General features: G+C 40.2%; 1 protein-coding gene across 1 annotated transcript in view; it reads left to right on the top strand.

Moving 5' to 3' along the window:
• tbx4 (T-box transcription factor 4) overlaps positions 1-18,344 on the top strand; it is a 134,775-nt gene extending 116,431 nt beyond the window's left edge. Inside the window, exons 7-9 of the mRNA XM_078547827.1 lie at positions 508-596; positions 6,062-6,297; positions 16,404-18,344. Coding sequence (XP_078403953.1) covers positions 508-596; positions 6,062-6,297; positions 16,404-17,020 — 942 coding nt within the window. The 3' untranslated portion in view covers positions 17,021-18,344. The remainder of the gene's footprint in view (positions 1-507; positions 597-6,061; positions 6,298-16,403) is intronic.
• The last annotated feature ends 4,248 nt before the right edge of the window (positions 18,345-22,592 follow it).

The following is a 22,592-nucleotide window of genomic DNA, read 5'->3' as shown; positions in this document are numbered from 1 at the left end:
TTCCAAAAGGAAAGCAGTCTGTTTACTGGGAGTATGAAATAGTCACTTTAGGAATAAGGATGATTCACCTCCCCAGCCTTAGATCTGCTGCAGAAGGCAGGGGTTTATTCCAGTGGTACTCGGTACCTGAAGGAACTCACAGAATCACAGAATTGTTACAGTGTCTGCACCGACAGGATTATCAAATCAGGATTATCTGTCGTAGTTTATCTGTTCTCTGCTTCACAATGCTTCAAATGCAGTACTGAACAAAGTGGCACAGAATTTTCTACCATTCGTAGTCATTGCCCCAGACACCAATTCTAATTAAAATAGCACAAGTGAGGAATAAATACTCACAAGCCTGTGATTAAAGACGTTGGTTCACACTTCATGACGGCACCATGTGAGGTGTTGCACTCTAAAACGGGAGAACAAGAATTTGTTCGATGTTTGTTGGATCGATCGGCCGACACTGAAATAAGATGTTAGAGAGCAAATTAATATAAATGTGCCTTATCCTCACAGATTACCCAGCTAAAAATTGAAAACAACCCATTTGCCAAGGGATTCAGAGGGGGAGATGACAGTGACCTGCGCGTATCTCGTTTACAGAGGTACGTTATGCAACAAACATGCAGGTACTACATTTCATTTAAATGGTTGTTGAAATCTTTGTATTTTAATTTCATTATTTTTCTGAAGTTCTCTTTCAACAGGTTTCCCTCCTTCGTCTCATGTAATTTCCTAGGTTTCTGCTACTCTTCCAGAATTGAGTAGATGCCAGAGAGAAGAGAGCAGTCTAGATTTTTCAATCAGAAATATAGTTTTTAAGCGTTCAGTGGGTGTTTTCAATCAGAACGTTAAATGGAAAGCAAAGGAATTTTCAAAGGAGGCCATTGTTAAAATGTGAGAATGGGCTAACAAGTGGCAGATAGAATTCAATGTATTTTCGTCAAAATGTATATACTTTCATTGGAAGAGCAACTTGGTGTTGTTGAAGATCTGACGCATTTGAGGGTACAGGTTCGCAGGACGTGAAACGCAGGTTTCTTTAACCCTTTTTATTTCATCCCATTTCCTTCTTCCAGATGTCAAATCGAATCTTGCACATGAATAGGTTCTAACAGGAATAAAATTCTAGATTCTATTGCAAGAAGTATAGAATATAACAGAAATAAAAACAGACAGTGCTGGAAAAACTCAGCAGGTCTGGCAATATCTGTGGAGAGAGAAACGAAGTGAGCGTTTCGAGTCCAATGTGACTCCTCTTCGGATTAATACTTCACAATATATCCTTTGAAAATATAACTGACCTGCAGTAATGACAACTCTATATTAAAACTTTTTAAGATCCCAGTTAGAATACTGTATGCAGTATTGGGGTCTGCATTATAGGGACAATATTGAGACTTTAGAGAGGGTATAAAGCAGATTTATTAGGATACTTCTGTTTAGGAGGAAACGAAAACAAATATTTCCTTTAGACATTACATCTTATGGGGGAAAATAATAGAATGGTTAAAAATTATGAAAGGGTGGGAAACTGTTTCCAGTAGCTGAACTGGGGCCTCAACCTTTTACAATTTATATAAATGACTTGGATGAATGGGCCAAAGGTAGGGCTGCTAAATTTTGCTGATGACACAAAGATAGATAGGAAACTAAGTTGTGAAGAAGATGTATGGAGGCTACAAAGGGATATAGATAGGTTACGTGAGTGAGCAAAGATCTGGCAAATTGAGTAAAATGTGGGAAAATGTGAAATTGTCCATTTCGGCAAGAAGAATAAAAAAGCATGCTATCTGAATGGTGAGAGATTGCAGAGCTCTGAGATGCAGAGGGACTTGGGTGTACTAGTGCATGAATTGCAGAAGGTAAGTATGCAGGTACAGCAAGTAATTAGGAAAGCTAATGGAATGTTATTGTTTATTGCAAGGGGAGCTGAATACAAAAGTAGGAAGGTTATGATTCAGTTATACAGGGCATTTGTGAGACCACATCTGGAGTATTGTGTATAGTATTGGTCTCCTTATTTAAGGAAAGATGTAAATGCATTGGCACCAGTTAAGAGAAGGTTTACTAGACTAATACCTGGAATGGGTGGGTTGCCTTATGACATAAGATTAGGCTTGAATCCACTGGAGTTTAGAAGAGTAAGAGCTGACTTGATTGAAACATATAGATCCTGAGGGGTCTTGACAGGTTGGATGTGGAAAGGATGTTTCCTCTTTGTGTGGGAATCTAGAACTTGGGGTCACTATTTAAAAAGAAGGGGTCTTCCACTTAAGAAAGAAATGAAGAGAATTTCTTCTCTGAGGGTCATTTGTCTTTGGAATTCTCTTCTTTTTAAGGCAGAGGTAGATAGATTCTTGATAAGCAAGGTGGTGAAAGGTTATTGGGGATAGGCAGGAATATGGGGGAGGATTTTCCCCTCATCAGGCGAGTGCGGTGGGCAAGCCTGGGAGCAGCCATGCAACAGTCCACAGCCCACGATCAGGCCCTGACCACAATTTCATGCTAGCTGACCAATTAATGGCCAGCGTACATCATGCACTGAAACGTTCAGCGCTGCCTGGGGGGGAGGGGTGGCGTGGAAGGAGGGGGAGGCGGACAAGTGTGGAAGTCGGTGCATCCGTGTGGGTGCACTCACAGAAAGCTCCCTGAAGGCACAGAGCTGCCTCAGGGAGCTGAAGATCTTTAACATTAAAAATAAACAATTGAAAAATAAGGAAAACATGTCCCCGCATGTGACTCTGTCACATAGAACCATAGAAAAGTTACAGCACAGAAGCTGTCCATGCCAGCCCGAGGACACCCAGGTGCCCTTTCTAATCCCACCTTCCTGCACCCAGCCCATAGCCCTGCAGCTTACAGCACTTAAGGTGCAGATCCAGGTACTTTTTAAAAGAGTTTAGAGTTTCTGCCTCTACCACCAACTTGGGCAGCGAATTCCAGACACCCACTACCCTCTGCATAAAAGAGTTCTTCCTCATGTCCCCCCTACACCTTCTGCCACTCTGCTTGAATCTATGTCCCCTGGTTCGAGAATTCTCCACCAAGGGAAACAATTTTATCCTGTCCACTCTATTTATTCCCCTCATAATTTTGTACACCTCAATCAAGTCACCTCTCAGCCTTCTTTGTTCTATGGAAAATGACCCCAACCTATCCAATCTCTCCTCGTAGCTACACTTTTCTAACCCTGGCAACATTCTTGTAAACCTCCTCTGCACTCTCTCCAGAACTATTATGTCCTTCCTGTAATGTGGTGACCAGAACTGCAAACAATACTCCAGTTGTGGCCTCACCAGTGTTTTATACAATTCCAACATTATATCCTTACTTTTATATTCTATACCTCTGCCAATGAAGGAGAGCATTCCATATGCCTTCTTTACAACCTTGTTTACTTGAATTGCTTCCTTCAGGGACCTGTGTACTTGTATACCAAGATCTCTCACTTCATCTACCCCTCTTAGTATATTCCCATTTATTGTGTAATCCCTGTAACTGTTTGACCTCCCTAAAAGTATGACCTCACACTTCTCTATGTTAAAATCCATCTGCCACTTTACCGTCCACTCCACCAACCCATCTATATCATTTTGGAGATTATGGCTATCCTCTACACTATCCACTATGCGGCCAATCTTTGTGTCATCTTCAAATTTCCCAATCGTGCCCCCCCACGTTCACATCCAAATCATTAATATATGTTAAAAGTGAGATTTAAACATTTTTATTTTATTTTTAATTAACATCAGAAACCTCATCCCGCCATGCATGAGGTTTCCTCAAAAATCCAAAGGCTGCATGGCCTTTTCGCCCACCTGCCAATCAAACAGTTGGACGGGCAGCTAAAAGTTAAATTTAATTAATTGATTAAGGGCCTTAATAGGACACTTAATTGTCGGCGAGTGTGCTGCCGCCTCATGTGCATGCCCGCCGAGGGAAATATCATAAGAGTGCACGATGATGTTGGGATGCTCGCCTGATGTCATCGCACACTATTTTACTCCCGTTCGGGTTGGGTGCGTGCCTGCCCGCGGGACAAAAAATTCAGCCCATGGAGTTGAGGTTGCAATCAGATCAGCCATGATCCTATTGAATGGTGGAGCAGACATGAGGGGCTGTGTGACCTACTCCTGCTCCTAGTTAGTATTTCATGTGAAAGTCTAGAATGAGGCCAGTGATGCAAAATTAATTGTAAGTAAGGAAGCTAAACTGAGCCTGTAGAATTCACTTTCCGGATGAATGGTTGAAGCAAGAACTGTCAACATGCAAGGTTTGATTGGCAGTTGGATGGAGAAAAGGAGGATGAAAGGTGAGAGAATAAAGGAGAAGGGTTAAAAAGAACAGAATGGGTAAATGATTAGGACATTTCATGTTTTGGAGGTTAAACACCAACACAAATGGGCTGGGTCAAGTTATTGTTTTCCATGTTGTAACTTCTATGCATTTCTATGTAAATGTCAGTAAAAACTCTTTGTTCCCATCAATTTTAAGGGGTATTCTAATGATAAGTTTCCTTCCTTAAAATAAAGGTCAGAATGCAAAAGGTTTACATGAAAAATGAAGGTGGAATGGGGAAGGATGGAAGGGGTGATCCCTCCTAAATGTGACACCAGAGTTTATAAGAGTTACATGCTTCAAGATGCCTTTGTGAAGAATACACCTTAGTCTCATTCTAAACTTTTACATCTATATTTCATTAAAAATGCTGTCTAGATTTCGAATCACAGAATGGAAAGAGGCCATTCGGCTTGTTGAGTCCACGCGGGCTCTCTGTAAGAGCAATGGAACTAGTCCCACTCCTCTGCCCTTTGCCTGTAACCCTGCACATTTTTATCTTCAGGTGTTTATCCAATTCTCTTTGGAAAGCCCTTATTGTGTCTGCCTCCATCATCCTCTTAGGCAATGCATTCCAGATCCTAAGTACTTGCTGTGTAAATAAAATGTTTTCTCTTGTCACCTTTGGTTCTTTTGTTAATCACCTAAAATCAGTATTCTCTGGTTCTTTATCCCTCTGCCAAAGGAAACAATTTCTCCCTATCCATTCTGTCTAAACCCCTCATGATTTTAATCACCTTTATCAAATGTCCTCTTAACCTTCTCTGAGGAGAACAACCCAGCTTCTCCAATCTGTCCTCAAACTGAAATCCCTACTTTCTGGAACCATTCTTGTAAATCTTCACTGCACCTCCTCTAAAGCTTTCACATCCTTTCTAATGTGCAGTGCCCAAAAATTGGACACAATACTCCAGTTGAGGTGGAAACAGTGTTTTATAAAGGTTTCCCACAACTTCCTAGCTTTTGTACTCTGTCTGTATTTATAAAGCCCAGGATCCCATATGTCATGTTAGCCACTTTTTCAACCTGCCCTGTCACCTTTAACCATCTGTGCGTATATGTTCTCTGTTCCTGCACTGCCTATAGAATTGAAACCTTTAGCTTATGTTTCCTTTCCTCGTTCTTGCTACCAAAATGTATCTCTTCACATTTCTCTTGAAATTTCATCTGCCATGTGCCTGCCCATTGCACCAATCTGTCTATGTAATCTTGAAATCGATCACAATCTTCCTCACAGTTCACAATATTCTAAGGTTTGTATCATCTGCAAATTTTTAAATCGTGCCACCCAATTGAACATCCAAGTCTAAGGCATTAACATATGTCAAGAAAAGCAGTGGTCTTAGTACTGACCCCTGGGGAACACCCGCTGGATACCTTCCTCTAGTCGGACTTCCTATCCAAGAATCTTACACTTATGGTTGAACGTTTTTGATTAAAATTTCTATGTCCACAGTTATAATGGAAACTCTATATGTAAACATGTTACACTGTGATCACACCTTTCCATCAGAGGCAATACTTTACTACCTCAGTTATGCATCTCAAGAGTCCTAAGTGTGTACGGCACTGAAACGGTGTATTTAAAATCTTATCTCTGGGCACCCTGATCTAATTACCTCCCCGTCCATTCCAGATTACTCTCTTTTGACTCGCTATGTGTAATTAATGTGTTACAGGAGGTCAACTAGTACAAATACAAATTTCTTCCGTTGTCTTTTCTTTGCAGAGAATATCCAATGATTTCAAAAAGCATTGTTAGGCAAAGACTCATTTCTAACCATGGTCAGTTGACACCGAAAATGGAAGCCAGCGCACATCACGGGACGCAGGGTCACCAACACTACCCGTACGACAACAACGGACCCATTCAGTTAACTGCATCGGGCACTCAGGATCTGGCACTCAGCCCCTTTGCAGCACAGAGAGATTCGGGGCTAATCTATCACTGTTTTAAACCAAGAGGTAACTGGTGACAAAGTTTAAGTGCGTGCTGAGTAATGATTGATATATGAGGCTTAAGCAAAGAGTAAAGGATGGCATTGACACAATAATTAATGCTTTTAAAGAATTTTATTTTTAAAATCCCTCTATTCGCGAGGTTTTAAAGTACATAGGGATCCTGGCGCGCACATACTGCTCTCTCCCTCTGTTACTGCTAACTTTCCCTCTTGTTTGACTACCAAAACTGCAAGACAAACAGTTCCGTTTCTCCAAGACATGAAATTTACTGCCAGCGAGTAGCTGCTGAATCAATCAAATAACAAGGACAATTCTGCAGTCAAAAGCGAAAGTTCTTTGTATCTTATCGGTTCTAGTGTTATTATACAGAATGGTAGACGGCGAGCAGCAGACCAGAATGCAGCACATGGTTCAATCAAGATTGACCACATGGCAAAAACGTTTGTCAGCAGAGTATCAAGATCCGGTTATGTTTTAACCTTCTGCCATCTGTTTGCTATTTACCTATCAATATGGCATATATTTTTATATTACTTTGTTTTGATTTTTACTCCCATTATCTGGTGGGTGCACCATAGTATTAAGGGAGTGTGACGCAAACAGGAAGGTCAAATATAGCCTGAAGATATGGGACTTGATATGACTGGTATTATCATTTATTTTTGTCCTATGTGCTGCATACTTTTAGATTTTCCAGGTTTTGGGTGTGGAGCTTTACAGAATATGCCCCGATTCACGGACCTATCAAATCTCTAGTCATTAATTTTATGGCTGAAAGAGTCGGCAGGGCCGTGATGCCGGTGCGCTCATCTCCAACAAAAACAGAAAACGCTGGAAAAACTCAGCAGGTCTGACAGCATCTGCGAAGAGAGAAACAGAGTTAACGTTTCGAGCCTTCTTCAGAAACGTCAACTCTGTTTCTCTCTCCACAGATGCTGTCAGACCTGCTGAGCTTTTCCAGCATTTTCTGTTCTTGTTTCGGATTTCCAGCATCCGCAGTATTTTTGCTTTTATCTGCGCTGATCTCCACCCTTTTTCAGTCCTGCGGTCCTGTCCAGTAGAGGGCCCGCCTGCTAACTCATAAACTCTACCCAAAATTTACATATGGAAGTTTAATGTCTGGTCACAAATTATATGCTCTATGCTGATATCGCACAAACATTCTATAAACTATACATCACACACACGACATTTATGTAGCAATGATAAATTGCAAGAATATTACCAATGAGGGGCGACTCCAGCAAATCCAGCCTCTCCAGCGATAAGCAGCGCTCACACTGAGCATTTCAAAAATCACAGCCTCCTTTTCCATAGTGGTGGTTAAACCATAGAGTGCTTGATTTCCTGCGAAGTGTTTTCTGCCAATGCTGCTCGTTGCTAGAAATGCAAGAGTCGCAGAACCACCCCATGCTACCAATGACAATTATTTATTAAACTATAAATCTTGTATCATCTGTACATGGTGTAAATAAATACATACTGCGCTATATATGTTTGCATTTAAGAAGTTAATATTTTGTTGCACATTGGTGTGTCTGTCTACAAGAAGTTATCCTCCTGACATTAATGGGAAATGTAATTTGACTGTGGTGAGAATGGGAGGAAAGGGAGTTGATGAGGTAAATGAGGAGGGCTGCTTGATCTTGTCAGGGAATGTGACATGTAAATATGAGTGCTACGGGTGCCTGGATAAGTGCTAGACTAGGGTCTGGAAGCAGACTGTCAGTAATTAACAGCTCAGACTGATAAGCATACCTTGCGTTGATCGATGCTAAGAAGTTTGGTCTTTGTAGCTGTACAGTAATGGTATTTTTATAATAGAGCTGATACGATCCTCTGATTTCTCGTTAGACTAGCTGTTTCTACTTATACATGATGACGCATGGCAATAAATTACTGAAACTTCCAGCTTTTCTAAAAAAAATTGATAAACGTAAGCTAATATAATCATCAGCCTGGAAAGCAGCATTTTACTGGCAAATAATGGTTTCTTAAAAAAAGTTAACTTTTGTTTCCCACACTTTGCCGTTATTACATTCAGTTTTTTCACGTTCCTATGTGCTGCACTGTTGCCATTGTACAGAGCAGGTCAGACAGGCAAAATTGCTCTTTTGCCAAGGAGTTCTGTGCCTTACCAACCAGCTCACAGGAGATTGCAGCCGAGCCAACACTCAGTCCTAGTCTACACCAATGTTATTCAATAGGACTTCGATGCTCGCCAAACTTGTTGCAACCGCAGACACTTCGAAAAATTATTTTGCATCTGTTTTCACCAGTAGAAGACACAAAAAAAATTCCAAGAATATTAAAAAATCAAAAAGGAGGAAGGAACTTTAAACAATCATTATGACTAGAGAAAAAGTACTAGGATAACTATTGGGACTAAAGGCTGACAAGTCCCCTGGACCTGATGGCCGGCATTCTAGGGTCATAAAAAAGTGGCTGCAAAGATGGTGGCTGCATTGGTTGTAATCGTCCAAAATTCCCTAGATTTTTGAAAGGTCCCAATGGATTGGAAAACCGAAAATGTAATATCTCTATTCAAGGAGGGAGACAGAAAGCAAGAAACTATAGACCAGTTAGCATCTGTCGTTGGGAAAATGCTGGAATCTATAATTAAGAAAGTAGTAGCAGGACATTTAGAAAATCATAATGCAATCAAGCAGAGTCAGCATGTTTTTATGAAAGAGGAATAATGCTTAACAATTTTATTAGAGTTCTTTGAGGATGTAACAAGCAGGGTGGATAAAGGAAAATAAGTAGATGTGGAGTATTTGAATTTCCAAAAAGGCATTTAATAAGAACATAAGAAATAGGAGTGGGAGTGGCCATTCAGTAAGATCATGGCTGATTTGCCCCAGACCTCAGCTCCTCTTTCCTGCCAGCTCCTCATAGCCCCCAACTCCCCAATATTCCAAATATATATCTACCTCCTCTTTAACTACTTTCAGTGATCTAGCCTCCACAACTCTCTGGGGTAGAGAATTCCAGACATTCACTACCCCCTGAGAGAAGAAATTCCTTCGCATCTCAGTTTTAAATGAGTATCCCCCTTATTCTGTAACTATGTCCCATAGTTCAAGATTCCCCCATTAGTGGAAACATCTTCTCAACATCTACCCTGTCAAGCCCCCTCAGAATCTTGGACATTTCAATAAGATCACCCCTCATTCTTCTAAACTTTAATGAATAAAGGCCTAACCTGTTTAGCTGTTCTTGATAAGTCAACCCCTTCATCACAGGAATCAGCCTAGTGAATCTCTTTTGAACTGCCTCCAATGCCACTATATCCTTTCTTAAATATGGGGACCTAAACTGTACACAGTACTCCAGGTGCGGTCTTACCAACACCCTGTACAGCTGTAACAAGACTTCCCTATTTTTAAACTCCAACCCCCTAGCAATACAGGCCAAAATTCCAATTGCCTTCTTAATTACTTGCTGCAACTGCATGTTAACTTTTTATGTTTCATGCACAAGAACACCCAGATCCCTCTGTGCTGCACTTTTTAGGAGTCTCTCTCCATTTAAATAAGTCTGCCATTTGATTCTTCCTACCAAAGTGCATGACTTCACGCTTTCCTTCATGAAACTCCATCTGCCAAGTTTTTGCCCACTCACTCAACCTATCTATATCCCCTTGCAGATTCCTTATGTCCTCATCAAAACATGTCTTCCCATCTATTTTGTATCATCAGCAAATTTGGATACATTGCACTCTGCCCCCTCCTCCAAGTTATTAATATAGATGGTAAATAATTGAGGCCCTAGGGCTGATCCTTGTGGCACTCCACTAGTTATGTCTTTCCAACCTGAAAAAGACCCATTAATCCCAACTCTCTGTCTTCTGTGTGTTAACCAATCCTCAATCCATGTTAATACATTACCCACAATACCGTGAGCTCCTATTTTGTGCAATAACCTTTTATGTTGCACCTTATTGAATGCCTTCTGGAAATACTAATACACTACATCTACCGGTTCCCTTTTATCAACTCTGATTGTTATATCCTCAAAGAACTCTAGCAAGTTTGTCAAACATGATTTCCCTTTCACAAAACCATGTTGACTCTGTTTGATTGCATTAAGCTTTTCTAAATGTCCTGCTATTTCTTCCTTAACAATGGACTCTAGCATTTACCCAACGACAGATGTTAGGCTGACTGGCCTATAGTTTCCTGCTTTTTGTCTCCCTCCCTCTTGAACAGGGGCCTCACATTAGCAGTTTTCCAATCTACTGGGACCCTCCCGGAATCCAGTGAGTTCCGGAATATTTTGACCAATGCCTCCATTTTCTTTGCAGCCACTTCCTTTAAAAACCCTTGGATGCAGGCCATTAGGTCCTGGCAACTTGTTTGCCTTTAGTCCCATTAGTTTCTCAAATACTTTGTCCCTTGTGATAGAGACTGTTACAAGATATTTCCTCCTATTAGCTCCTTGCTTATCTAGTATCTTTGGGATGTTTATAGTGTCCTTGAGGACCGATGCAAAATATTGGTTTAAATTATCTGCCATTTCCCTGTATCCCGTTATCAATTCTCCAGTCATATCTTCCAAGGGCCCCATGCTCACTTTAGCCACTCTTTTTTTTATATATCCATAGAAGCTCTTGCTGTTTGTTTTTATATTTCTTTCCAAATTACTTTCATAATCAATTTTCTCCCTTTTTATTAGCTTTTTAGTCATCTTCTGCTGGTTCCTAAAAATTCCCAATCCTCTGGCCTATCACTAGATTTCGCCACTTTGTATGCTTTAGGTTTTGATTGGATACTCTCCTTGACCACCTTTGTTAACCACGGGTGGTTCATCCTTCTCATCAACTCCTTCTTTTTGACCGGGATAAATTTTTTGCTGAGCATTATGAAATATCCACTTAAATGTCTGCCACTGCTTGTCCAATGACCTTCCCTTAGTCTATTTTCCTAGTCTGCTTTAGACAACTCTTTTTTCATACCTCTATAATTGCCCTGATTTAAGTTGAGGACACAGATTTGAAACTGAAGCTTCTCACCCTCAAACTGAATTTGAAATTCTACTATGTTGTGATCACTATGCCCTAGAGGATCCTCAACTACGATATCTCTTATTAATCCACCTCATTACACATTATTAAATCTAAAATAGCCTGTTCCCGGATAGGTTCTGCAACATATTGCTCTAAGACTCTAAGGCTACATAAAAGGTTACTACATAAGGTAAAAACTCATGGTGTCTGGGTTAATATATTAGCATGGATAGAAGACTGGCTAAGTAACAACAAACAGAGAGCTGGGGTAAATGGGTCATTTTCAGGTTGGCAAATTGCAACTAGTGGAGGACCACAGGGATCAGTGCTGCGGCCTCAACTATTTATGATCTTTATTTATAACTTGGATGAAGGGACAGACTGTAATATAACCAAATTTGCTGATGAGTCAAATATAGATAGGAAAGCAAGTCACAAGGATGCACAGTCTGCAAAGGGATACGGATAGGTAAGTAAGGGAGCAAACAATTTGGCAGATGAAGCGTAATGTGGGAAAATATGAGGTTGCCCACTTTGGTGGGAAGAATACAAAAGCAGGATATTGTCTAAATGGAGAGAGGCTGCAGAATGCTGTGGTAGAGAGGGTGTCCTAGTACATGAATCACAAAAGTTTAGCACACAGGTACAGCAAGCAATTAGGAAGGCAATTGGAATGTTGTACTATATTGCAAGGAGAATTGGGTATGAAAGTAGTGAAGTCTTACAGGAGCTGTACTGGGCCTTGGTGGGACCACATCTAGATCACTGTATACAGTTTGGTATCCTTATTTAAGGAAGGATATACTTGCATTGGCGGTATTTCAGAGAAGGTTCACTAGCTTGATTCCTGGGATGAAGGGATTGTCTTTTGAGGAAAGGTTGAGCAGGTTGAGCCTATACTCATTGGAGTTTAGGATAATGAGAGGTGATCTTATGGAAACACGTAAGGGAGCTTGAAAGGATAGATGCTGAGAGAATGTTTCCCCCCCCCCCCCCCCCCCCCCCCCTTGGGGAATCTAGAACTAGGGGCACAGTTTCAAAATAAGGGGTCTCCCATTTAAGACGGAGATGAGAAGGAATTTCTTCTCCCAGAGGGTCACTAATCTTTTGAATTCTCTACTGTAGAGAGCATTGGAGGCTGGGTCATTGAATATATTCCAGACTGAGACAGATTTTTAATGTGCAAGGGATTCAAGGGTTGTGAGTAGCAAGTAGGAAAGAGGACTTAAAGCCACAATCAGGTCAGCCATGATCTTATTGAATAGCAGAACAGGCTTGAGGGACCAACAGCCCTATCGCTGCTCCTAATTCTTATTTCTTATCAGCTCACCATATTCGCCACCTGATAGAAAACATATGCAATATTAGTAGAACAAATATGCATTTTTTTTTGGAGATAGGGTTGAGGTTTTAAACTGTCAGCAATCAAGGCCAATACACTCACTGCCAGAGCCAGGACAGCTGCTTCAAAAGGATCTTTCAATCGAACTGTTCCGCAAGCAAGCCTGCTGTATGCACTTTCAAAGGGCGGTGGCAATCTATCAATTAAAGTGTTCTGTTTCTGACAGCGTGCTCCAATTTATTTCAAAAAACAACTTCCTTCAAGTGTATACTGTCTCTATTTTATCAGAATTGACATATGAGGAGGCTCGGGGCGGGAAACGAGTCGACAAGTCTTACTACATATTGGCTTCTGCATTCTGATTCTTGCCTTGCATACGCTCTGTCGCCTGCCATTTCTAAACGCAGCGTTCGGAGATTTAATAGACCTTCGGCTCACCTCCTGTAATTTCTCCTCTTACACTAATAATGCCCTAGTTGCTCGTTTCAATCTATTATTATCAAAGCGGAACACTTTGAATCTTGCTGCACCCCCCACACCGCCACCAGCAAGCTTGCCATATTTGAACCCTCATGGGCAGCCATGCGCTGTTCATCACTCACCCACCTCAACTGTTTTTGCGAAAACTGCCAAATATCAAATGAACAAAACCAAGTTTTCAGTTAGCTTCCCCTGTGACACTAGGTCCCCAAGAAAATTTCGAGAGCAATTGGACCGCTGTCCCTTGGAAGGCCGATCGTGCCTTCAAAATGCAGCACAGAGAGATCTTTGCAGATCTAAATGGATCGTCATTTAGAGAGACTCAGAAAGAACAGGAACAAATCAGGTAACAAAAGGCAGACCATTTTTCCAGTTTCATTGAACAAATGGCTTCTGTTTCCATGTCACGAGGAAACCGACAATTGAACTATAAATTCTGATAAATATAATCGCTGTCTGGCCGCCACGTGAATCTTGTCTAACAGCCACGTGGTTTGTTTTTCCTTTCTCAATTAGGAACGAATAACAAATAGCTGTCTAGTCATTGACACCCACACTCATACCTACAGCTGCAACTTTAACACAACTCAGTATTGTGTGGCCCTAAAAATGAGCAGCATCAATTCGGGACCGATTCGCCACAAAGTGGCGAGCGTATTGGACAACACTGGTTTACACCGAGAAACTTGCCTGCTCGGTGTCTCTTGCCAACATCTCGCCCAACACCAGGATTTTGTTGCAGGGAGGAATCCCGGAGTAAATGTGCGTCCCTCCCCCTCCCCTTAATCCTTGCTTTGGTTGTCAGCTGTGGCTCAGTTCATAGCACCCTCGCCTTTGAATCAGAGGGTTGTGGGTTCATGTCCCACTCCTGGAAACCAAGAACTGTGATTGTACTTGAAAGAGTTGCAATCTGTGACTGTTGATAACTCGAAAGAATTTTCAGGCACATTTGAGACTCCCCTTTCAACTCAGTGCACACAGGCAATCTTAAACTGGACCTTCCTGGTCAGTGTGGCTGTTCCACACCAGGCAAGATCCTTAGCGACTGTCCTATATGTCTGACTGTATTTTTTATCCCCGCTTTTCTCGAAACTTCCTGTAAATACTTTCCTGACTGGGAGAATGGGTGAGTGTCCCAAATTTTATGGGATACACAGGAGTGCTGAGGGGAAAATTCCTCCCCCCTCCCCCTAATTCTTTCCATTTTGTGGGGGATCTCTTCGCCTATACTTCTGACGCAACCGTACCTCAGATATAGAATTCAGTGCTTGGGGAACTGCAAAGAAAGAGACACTGGGCCGCAGTTTGTCAGACTGCGAACACACGCAGTGCTATTGCTGAATCCTTTCTCCTGGCAAGTTTATAGATTGACATTGCTGGAATCCTTTTTACGAAGTTACACGACAACACCCATTAGAACCTAAAGTATCTTGTATCATTTTCGATTACACTCACAGTTCCCAATCTCAACCTCTGAATTGTAGTCCGTATGTTTATTTTTTCAGGTTCTAACTGTGAACACTCGGAGATAATTAGTTTTCAGTGTGCAACAAAACTACAGTAAAATTAGAGAGAACATTGTCCAAATACATTTTACCCCATTGATTGTGATTCTTCAGAAGCTACAGAATCGAAATGACACAGTACAGAATGAGGCCATTCGGCTCATCATGCCTGTGCTGGCTCTTTGAAAGAATTATCTAATCAAGCCTATGCTCTTGCTCTTTCTACATGACCGTGCAAATTTTTCCTTTCCAATTTCCATTTGAAGATTACTATTGAATGTGCTTCCACAACACCTTCAAGCAGTGCATTTCAATCATAAGTCACTGCTTTAAAAAGTACATCATCTTCCCTCTGGTTGCTTTGACAATTACTTTATATCTGTATCCTCTAGTTCCATCTACCAGTGGGAAATGCTTCTGAATATACACTCTATCAAAACTCTTTATGACTTTGAACACCTCCATTAAATCTTCCCTTATCTTTCTTTGCTCTATGGAGAACAAGCTTTATTATTTGATATTGTGCTGATTATTTTTCAGACTGAACATGTGTCCTGGAAGGAGAAGATAATTATCTGTGTATTTCTGATGGGTTCAGGTCAATTAAATCGGGATGTGCGGGAAGCCTGCAGCTAACTGTACGTTATGTAGGGTGTTGTCAAAGAACAAGAGGAAAAAGAATGCATACCCTAGTGGGTCAAGTTACATTAATTAAAATTCAATCTCAAGGAATTTTTGAATTGGAGCTTGGAAAACATTCAAAAATATAGGTGTATCAAAGACACTGAAATTGAAGGCTTGTTAGAAGAGTATTACAACAAAAAGTAAAAGATTATATTTGGAATCATTTCTGATTGAACTATCTCAAAGTCACCATTCAAAATTTAGAGAAAACACTCCATCAGACAGTATAATAAGAACCTGCTTAGAAAGGTACATCACAAAACATGCTTAGAAAGGTACATCATGGTTCCCTTCACAGTTGTATTGGTTGAAGTACTCAATATCCTTAACCTCCATCTTCACTTGGCTTCTTTGAGTACTTATCTTGGCTACAGGGGGAAAGCCTTGAAAATGTGTCATCATGTTACATCAGGGGCTGAACATCTGATGGAATGAAGAAATATTTACTCATTGAGCAAACTGCCTAATCTACATTTATCTTTCTTGTACACAAACATTCTCCGCTGAAAGAGCAAGCGTACTTGTGAATTGTAAGGGAAGGTTTGGATCTAAAAAGTAAGGCTGCATGCTGAAATGTTGTTTTAGCCACATTACCCGCCCAGTTATAGCCTAATATTATTTGATCAGTTGCTGCTTTTCCTAGTTTTCCTTGTTCCCTGCAGCTTTCAAAAACTATTGCCTGGAACCAGACATGTCAAAAAAGGGAGTAATTTGGTAATGCTCAGTCATATCTTGGAGATTAAATAGTTGAGGATTAATTGGTGCAACAAGTTAAGAGTAGGGTTCAACTTTCCAATAATACCATCTGTCACCTTGATTATCACAAAAAAAAAGAAATTTAAAAATTGAGAACAGGGAAATAGGGAGATGGACAGATATTTATAAAATGAAACTTTAAAAAATTAATTAGCAAACGCGTTTTGAGTTGTCATTAGTGGTACCAAACATGAATAATGTTTTCAGTGGTGTGCTGTCATTGTTTATCATTTACACTGCCACGTGGCTGTAGGAAGGTGTACAACAAACAATAATTTTTATTTTTTCATAGGATGAACGACGATGACACACTTTATGTTTTGTCTCCTTTCAGAAGCCCATGGTCATCCAGAGTTGTCCTGTAAACGGCCTTTTCTAGAAGCCCCCGCTTCTATTGCCGAAGAACACTACTTTCGTCCACCACCATATGACCAACAGGTGATGAGCCCATCCTATCGGAACGAAGCAGATCTAAGGGACGCCTGCATGTTTTCCACCCCTGGAAGTGAGGTGCCTGGAGGTGCCGCCGCCGAGGAACATCCTCCTCAAACATTAAACTGCAACATGTGGGCTTCCGTTCCACCGTATGGTAATTGCAGTGTTCAGACCATGGAAACCGTTCCTTATCAGCATTTCTCAGCTCACTTCACCACCACAGCTATGATGCCTCACCTCTCCGCCATCCCAGGACAGAGCTCACAGCCTCCCTGCGATTCACAATTCAGTGGCTATCATTCGCCACCTCAGCACCAGGTTCGGCAACGGGTACCCATTTCTTCATGTTCCCCACGAGACAGAATTCCTCTCTCGCCACATGAGAGGGTCCCACCTTCTCCTCACGCTCAAAACGCTCGGGAGTTCCTTTTCTCGCAAAGCCTATCTTTACCGAGAGAGCTACCGACCCAATACCATTCCGGTTTGGGGCCCGTGACAAATTGGACAGACAGTTGACTCGGACTGATATAACCAAGCAGTATTAGTAAGAAGGATGCAGAAAAGGTTTGGGTTTCTAACGTTGGGCAGATAGATTTCACACTGCAAAAGCTTAGAATTTGCCTCAATACATTCCCTCCCTTTGACTCTACTAAACCAGATATACCTTATTATTGTCTTCAAGAATACTCCTTCAAGAATACTCTGCTTTTCACTACTTATTTCAGATTGTGATTCTTGCTCAATGTTGAGTTGATGAAACCAACTGTAAAGATTTTTTTCTGCAAAGATGTCTTAAGTAAACTCAGACATAATGGGCAATGCTGCAGTACTCTCCTGTTGTGAAGTTATGTGTGACTAGACCGGGAAATCTATGCATTCCGCATATCCTTGTGTGCATTATGGACAACGCTAAAAGACAAGTATTTTGTGCTTATATCCAATAGTGGAATATATAAAGAACAATATCATATTTTCAAATCATCTATCTATGAATAATTTTTGATGACTGTGAATTCAGTGGCTGGAGCTGAAATTATTTTTAAATTTTTTCTTCCTCTGACCAGCCCCCATTCTGCTAGGTTATACCCCACCCCGCCCATTTCCTATTGCCTGTTCATGTCGTGCTTCATTCTGTAGAGTGTGGGCAGAGAACTGTTGCCAGCCGTCTGCCGATGCTTCACTGAACTAGCCCTAGGGAGATGCAAAATCGTTTTTATTAAAGCAGCTTGCTTGTCAATTTGCTCTTCCTCGTTTGGGAAAGGGATCACTTTACACCAGCACCTTCCATTGGTTGACCCTGGTTGATGTTTGTGGGCCCATCGTGTGCAGGATCACTGGGGAGAACCAAAGTTCTTACATTCCGTGATGCAGTGTATCAGTGGATGAATCCACGGCACTGTCAGAAGTGCCAACTTGTAATTATTACTTTTTGTTATTTAATCTTTGAAAAAGTGTCCAGTTACTGAATAATGCCAAATGTATATGTGTTTGCTTAATTACCCATGTAAACTAGCCATTTTCATGTGCATAATTTGACACAACTATACAGCCTTTTACATGAAATTTCTAATAAGAAAACTCACTTGTTTGCAAACTTGGGTAATCAATTGTTTGCAGTGTAAAACCTGTGTAAAGGTGATATTCAATTATGCAGAGAACATCGAAAAAAGGAAGTATTTATCCACTTGTGCACATTAAGTGAATCATTCTGGTAAATAATTGTGGCTTAAAAATATTAAACATTTTCAGAGAAACTTTTCAGAAACCCTATCCTAAACTCAGACCTTTTCTGAATCTTTGCAACATTTCAGATACCCATGCCGGCGTCCTAACTATTTTGCATTCTAATTGGTGACACAGATTAGTGCTTAACCCCACTGCAACCCTATACAGTCAGCTGTCAATTAACCTTCCAACTGTAGACGTTCATTAAACCTCTTAGTTCTCTTTTCAAAATCTGCTTTTCCGTGCATGTTCTTGACAATCTTTCTTCAGCATTTTTTCCGATATCGTGCAGCACAGTATAGTCTTCTAGGTCAAGAAAATGTGAATCTTACAGGCACTTTCGGGAGAAGAAAGATTTCCCCTTGCGCTCGGAGTGGCAAAACTGTAAATAGATCATTTATAAATGGGTTTTACAATTTCACTAAACCTTGCACAGAGATCTTTGTAAAATGTCCTTTCTTTGTGAATCAATCCATTGTTTCAACAAGAAGGGTGGGTAGATATTCCTCCGCTCACTCTGTGATTCTCCGATAGAAGATACAAAAGATGGGTGCGCTGGACTCAAACCCGGTTTTTCCCCTACTCCCCTTATAGAACTGGGCAGCATCGCCCTGTAGCTCCTCTTACAATTAGATGACATCAGGAGACTACTGAAAGGCAAAACATAGCAATAAATGTATCCTAAAAGTAAAATAAGAGAAAGCTTAATTTATTCTGCAAATATTAAACTGGTATGAAAAATATAACTGCAGCGCAACGCCGCGCAAGCTCAAGCTACCGGTTTGGTGTCAATTCTTCCATTCTGCTCCTTGCATTGCGCCAAATGGATGTTTGCGTAAAATCGTTTCTATTGTGCTCTTCATGCAACCAGTACTGCACAGCATGTTAAAGAAATGAACCTGCATTTATTGTAGCGCCTTTTCTCTCGCTTGTGATGTACCAAAATGCTTTGAAATTGTTTTTTTTTCGAAGCAGTCACTGTCGTTTTGTAGCCAAACTGGCAATTTGTACCTTAAGTCCAAAAACAGACATAAACAGAGCTACTAGGTGCTTGCATTGTATTTTGTGGCATGACATCTTTTATGATTTAAAACGCCATAAATGTCACTCTTGATTCGCAAACGGCACACTTGCACAGAATGGTGTCTTAATGGTGATTTAAAACATAGCTTCAGGAATATGTTGCCAACAGTATTTTTGGAAATTAAAATTATGAGGATGTTTTCAGCAATCAATTGTTTAGTAAGTGCTTGTATCTACAGTAGAAAAGGCCACGATTACTTGTTAGTAGAAAAAAACAGCGCTAAAGAAAATAAAGCTAAAATTGACAACCTATGACCATAATCTTTTGATAGAGAATTTCTATTCAGGGTGTTAGTGAGGCTCGGTGAATTTCCTGTCTTTCTGTAGATCCACGGGCAGTTCTAAAAGATAACGCGTCTTGGGCAGAATAGTGTTGCTGTGATTGCTTTAATACCAGTATCAGTTCACCACCATTAAGAATCTGTAAATGATTTTGCTTATTGATTTATTAAAGAACATCACTCACAAAATTTTGCATTTATAGGAGTTATATTAAACAAAATTCAACACCAGGACACATAAAGAGATATTAGGCCAGGTGACTAAAAGTTTGGTCAAAGAGCTAGATTTTAAGCAGTGTCGTCAAGGAGGAAAACGAGGTAGAGACGCAGGGTTGATTAGGGAGGGAATACTAGAGCTTAGGGCCTAGGCAACTGAACTGAAGGCACCACTGCCAATGGTGGAGGGCTAAAAATCGAGGATATGCCAGGGGCCAGAGTTAGAGCACAGAGGTCACCGAGGATTATAGAACTGGAGAGGTTACAGAGATGGGGTTGGGATGATGAAGCCACGGAGGAATTTGAAAACAAAGATGAGAATTTTAAAATCAAGGCATACGTAAATATATATTCATAGCGTCCTAAATGGTGCAAAGTTACTCTCTGAAATTTGTTAAGAGAAAAAATATTTGTTTTCTGCCAGGATGAAGACCAAATATCTTCTAATATTTTTTGTAGTGTGCGGGCGATTTGTTTAAATTCACTGGCCCTTCTAATTTTTTTTGTGCAGTCATACATGCATGCTAATTTACAGGGGCTAACTTGTGTGTGGCTGCACAGTTTAGAAGGAACATTGGTGGGGTTGCTAGTTAAAAATGGCTGCCAAAATGTCAGACACACTTGATGAGAACAGGTTTTAACAAGTTTTTTTTAAAAAAAATGTCTAAGAAAGATACACAAAAGGGCTTCAGACATAGCGCTGCCCTTTATCTCTATGCTTTTTGGACAGATAGATTCCACCTATCCACACCTGAATGTTTAAATCTTAGGCAATTTAATTCTCCATTTAAGAATCTAATTCCCAGACCCAGCTGGCTGGAATAAAGATGTATATTTCTCAGTGTGGTAGGATGGGGATTTGGCCCCATATTTCCTCACATATGGGGTCATTTTCAAATGGGTGCAGTCCAAAATGGGTGATAATGAATTGGCTGCTCGTTTTACATCAGTTCCAGTTTTTAAATTAATGTAAGTAATTTCTGGAGTGGGATTTGAATCCACAATCTTTACCACTTCAAGCCAAATATGCTACACTGAACCAAGCTGGCATTTAAGACTAATAAAGATATCAGTGATAAATCTTAGAATACTGTGAACAGTTCTGATCTCCATATGACAAAAATGACATAGAAGCACTGGAGAAGGTGCAAAAAATGATTAACTAGCATGATACCAGCACTGAGATGTTATAATTCACAGGAAAGATTGAACAAACTGAGACTCTTTTCTAGAAAAGAGAAAACTGAGGGGTGGCTTATTATAGGTCATTAAAATTATGAAAGGGTTTGATAAGGTAGATGTAGAGGAGGTGTTTCTACTTGTGGATGAGAGCAGGATTAGAGGCCATAAATATAAGATAATCACTAATAAATCCAATAAGGAATTCAGGAGAAACTTCATTAACTAGAGAGTGGTTAGAATGTGAAACTTAGTACCACAAGGAAAAGTTGAGATGAATAGCACAGATAAGGGGAGGCTAAATAGGCACATAGGGATAAAAGAATAGAATGAATATGTTGATGGGGTTAGATGAAGAAGGGTGGGAGGAGGTTTGTGTGGAGTATAAACCCTGGCATATGCCTATTGGGTTGAATGGCCTGCTTCTGTGCTATAAATAATTTGCAATACTTTGTAAAGAGGTAAGTTTTATGTTGACATTTGAGTACCGGACAAGGCAATGTGGTGGTAACAGAATCACATTCACTTTTCATTAGCAATGGACCCATAAAATAAAGCATTTGCTGCACAAACAGTGTACTTTTCCTACATGAAACATTTATTGCCAGAATTTACACAGCCACAAGACAATCTATCCCATTATATTTATCACAGCTGCTTAAGAAACTATATTTCTCTATCAAATGATGACATCTTACAGTAAATATCTGCTCCAACTTAACTTCAAGAAATAACACTGCTTTGACGATTCTTAAATAGCAATCAAATATTTTGTATATTCTCTGCCACGGGTTTTACCTGTAAATAGTCTGTTTACCTGAAATTCTTCAAGGAATCTGTCAACAATTTTGACCAAATGAAGGAATATGCTATATGGTAATAAACATTTTTTCTAAACACATTATACTACATTATATTCAGCTTTAAACATGCATATAAAGGATACATGGTGGGGTCATATTGTGTATGATATGTTATACAAGAAACTCAATGGAATAATACACTAATAACAAATTCAGAAATATGTTATCAGATCCATGAGCTGTGTGAATATCGTATTCAGCAAGAACTCAACCTGTCTATTTATACCATAGCCAGATTGCATTAAAAAACGATTAACTTACAAAAAAACTATGACAGACTTATCTGGTGGATTAATTGAGTGATGGCTTCCATGGTTCAAACTTAATGGCTGGACAGAACCCATTTCAGCTGCCACCTGGATCCTGTGGAGATATTATTGTACAGTCAGAAGCTATTCTAATCCAATGACAGGAACAAGTTGGGCTCAGAGTCAAAGCGAGCTGAGCAGAGAAGTCAAATTGTTTCCAGGACCACGCGGTGGTGGAGAGGGGGCAGGTGGACCAGAAATTTAAAATTAATCTTTATTTGAGAAACTGGTTGAATGTGACACATTTTATATGAATTTTTTGTAGTTGCAATTTTTAATTAGACTCGCATTAGCACTTTCTATTTGGATTATGAATAGTTCAACAAAAATCATATCCTATGGCTATTGTATCTTGCCAGAGACCAGGATCAGTGTTTTAACTATATTTAATATATTGCACATGACAGAACAATGTGTCTTTTGAAAAATTCAG

The sequence above is a fragment of the Cetorhinus maximus genome, chromosome 9 (genome assembly GCF_964194155.1).
Source record: "Cetorhinus maximus chromosome 9, sCetMax3.hap1.1, whole genome shotgun sequence".
NCBI classification, from domain to species: domain Eukaryota; kingdom Metazoa; phylum Chordata; class Chondrichthyes; order Lamniformes; family Cetorhinidae; genus Cetorhinus; species Cetorhinus maximus.
This window is presented reverse-complemented; position numbering and strand designations above follow the sequence as displayed.